Source organism: Sinocyclocheilus rhinocerous, unplaced genomic scaffold, assembly GCF_001515625.1.
Source record: "Sinocyclocheilus rhinocerous isolate Xijiao unplaced genomic scaffold, SAMN03320098_v1.1 scaffold584, whole genome shotgun sequence".
Lineage (NCBI taxonomy): Eukaryota > Metazoa > Chordata > Actinopteri > Cypriniformes > Cyprinidae > Sinocyclocheilus > Sinocyclocheilus rhinocerous.
The window spans coordinates 118,503-121,730 of record NW_015630348.1 but is presented as its reverse complement, the minus strand read 5'-3'; the positions used below and the strand labels follow the sequence as shown (position 1 = coordinate 121,730).

The 3,228-nt window shown below is 40.4% G+C and overlaps 1 protein-coding gene across 1 annotated transcript in view; it reads left to right on the top strand.

The window, feature by feature from the left end:
• The window catches only part of LOC107740168 (actin-binding LIM protein 3-like), a 67,827-nt gene continuing 64,599 nt past the window's right edge, over positions 1-3,228 (top strand). The window contains exon 1 of the mRNA XM_016552514.1: positions 1-570. Coding sequence (XP_016408000.1) covers positions 558-570 — 13 coding nt within the window. The 5' untranslated portion in view covers positions 1-557. The remainder of the gene's footprint in view (positions 571-3,228) is intronic.

Below are 3,228 nucleotides of genomic sequence, written 5' to 3'. Positions count from 1 at the left end.
CCTCAAATCCGCCGCAGGCGACAAGACAAAAACACTGCGCTGCCATTATAATCAACGAATCTGTCTCATCCAGCGCTGTCCGCGCGTGCAGAGTAGATGTGTTGTGAGGAAACACGCTGCTCCGCGCTCGCTGACGTCACCCAGGCGAGCGCTTCCATAGATGCCAGCGCGAGAGTACAGTGACAGCGCCTCGTCCACTGTACGCAACACTGAGTGCGGCTCAGGCTACACGCGAGAAACGGCAGTATATCATGGAATGTGACTAGGCAACATTCCGCTTTATTTGAGAGCCGTTTGTCAGCCCTGCACTCACGGGGTGCAGTACTTTAAGACCACCGTTCCCATTATTACCAAGTGATCACTGCCCTCCTGTCATCCGGGAATCACATTGGGAGCTTTAATATTTTTGTTAATTATTCCTCGAGTTTCTATCCCACTCTAACGGTTCGACTCTGACTTCAAGCTGAGGCTCAATAACTGGATTTCATCGGTGGAACAATAGGCGACTGCTGCTGTCTGGATATTAAATTGTACTCTTGGATTATTGTCTCAGCATCATGAGCACGAGTGGTGAGTAAATTCTTGCTGTTGTTACCTTGGTCTAATTGCAAAGATGAATGAAATACTAATGCGAAATAATCGAAGCAGATAAAATAAATAAACTTTATCTTGACCTTGTAAAATAAGAGCAATTTGTCTTATTCAAGCGTTTGACTTCTTGCTCCTGACCTGTCCCAAATGTATTCTCACTGAATCAGGTATTTGGGATAATGATGATAATATTAATAATAATAACAATGCTTGCTTCTTATTATAAATATAATATTAATAATTTAATTTGATGTGACGTTTATAATAATAAGAGCAAGTTTATTATTATTGATAATTTTATTGTTACTATTATGTTTTTTTATTCAGTGTTACAAATGAGCCTCGTGCTCAGGATTGATAAAGAGGACTTATTCCTTTAATCTCTGTAGAAACTGACTTTGGTCATGAAAGAAATTGCACAATCTGTCAATTCAAAAAGCAGTAGAAAATGATTCTGACAAACTAATGTCCATTTGGAGATAAAATGTGTGGAGAAACGTTATAAAACCTGGTGTCTAGTTCAATGCCAGTCAGATACACTTGGTTGCATTCATTCAGCTCTCATCCAATCATAATAATTAAATCATCATTACTGATTACATGCTGTATAAATCTGTCAGATGAAAACACGAACACCAACAGAGAATGAAAGAGAGAGACATGCTCATATTGGTGACCAGCTCTCTTTTGAGGCTTGTGCTTCAGTCAGCTGATGTTGCAAGGGCATGACCGCTGCTTTCCATAATGATCCTTTTATGAGAAAAGTTCAGCAGAACCTTAAGAACAAAGCCGATGGGCAACAGAGCTGTTTTTCCCAGTTTGTTGTACCTACTTGGCAAATGCCATGCTGTTCTGCGATTAGAAATGGTTTGCATTCTTGCAGCAAGCTGCTAAATTGCATTCTCAGCTGATGAGCGGATGGACAAACTTTGCCCACATGTGTCCAACGCTCTGAACTAATCCCCCCACTATTCTCCCCTTAGTTCAGGACACACTGCTCACAGTACCATCACACTCTGATAAAACAATGTCACATCAGCCAATTGAGCTTGCCTTGTTCACTCTTTCAAAGCGTTTTGCCTGTCAGCTGGGGATGGGTTTGCTACCAGCGTGCTACCGTATGGAAAGCGAGTGTTTTCAGCTGCAGACAGATGGCAAGGGAATGAGTGCAGTGTCCAGGTTGTGTCTCATGGCAAAAAAGGTCTAGCTGGAGAGCTACCAACAAATGAACAGGCATGCCTGGTCCACAAGAGACCTGGAGTGTTTTGTAGAACATGCGCATAATCAGATATTTTTACTTTGTAAAATAGACATGATCTTTTTTTAAGTAGAAAGTCCCTACCAAACTGGACGACTGACACAAAGCCTCAAACTTATCTGATAGCCACTCATGCAGACATATGGCATTTGAATGGAGTGGTAGCTGTGCACAATGGCGTGTTGTACACTACATTGAGCATGATTGCCTTGAGCCAGTGAAAATGCCGAGCAATTACACTAAGGTCACTTGGTCTCTCTTCATTTGCTGCTCCCTACATTTCTTATGGTCAACTGCCATTATCACCTGCCCTCTATTTTCTGCACCACTGAGAGAACAGACAAACAATTGAGTAGCGGAATGCTCTTTTAATCTGTTTTCCATTCCCTGTGCTTTCTGTCTTTCTTTCTCTCTTTGTTCTCCCATTTGATCCTCCTGAGTGAATATCAAGGGTTTCTGTGCCTTAGAGATTCAAGTAAATGATAGATAGTGATTGTTTATTATCAGGGGCGTTGGACGGATTCGAAAAGTAAAGCAGGGGTACATATTGTATAAGCCTGACTTATGAATATTATTTAAGTGACATAACAATTGGCCAGTGAATGTGAGTGTGAGTCTAGCCTAAGGTTCCTGAAGTCAACCTATTCTTCTCTTCCTGTGTCAGCATTCACGGCTCAGCATCCCTCACATCAATCACACGCTAGCACACACATTTATAGAAGTGCCTCCGTCACCACTGTCCTGTCATGCCAGCCCTGTGGAGAGCAATGAGGTGGAACCCAACTTGCCTTCAATGTTCAGACCTCGTCAACAACACTTTCCATACAACAGTTATCTGCAACTACGGCACCCTTTTTAGCCTTCTGTAAAATGAATGCACTTTTTCTTTTGACAGTTTGTGTTAATAAAATGAGCATGAATCAATATTAGGAACAAACAAAATCATTTTAATTAACTGTCATTGTATTAGCATATAGAATTAGCTTATTATGTGGTATGTGCTCAAGAAAACATTGGATTAATTTACTGTCATTATGACAAAGCCCATTATTAATCACAAAAATTGCTTTGTAAATTATATGCAGGAGTGATTTGAACAGTGGGTAGGGAGGGCACATGATTACTCAGTTCGGCTCATGAATATTAATTAAGTGATTTAAAGTTTGCTCAGTAGTTCAGTCTTAAAAATAAAAGTTCTTTATTGGAATCTAATGTTCCATGAAGAATCTTTAAAGGGATAGGTCACCTAACAATGAAAAGTCTGTCATTAATTACTCTCATGTCATTCCAAACCTGTAAGACCTTCGTTCATCTTCTAAACACAAATTAAGTTATTTTTTGATGAAATCCGAGAGCTTTCTAGACAGCAAGGGAACTAC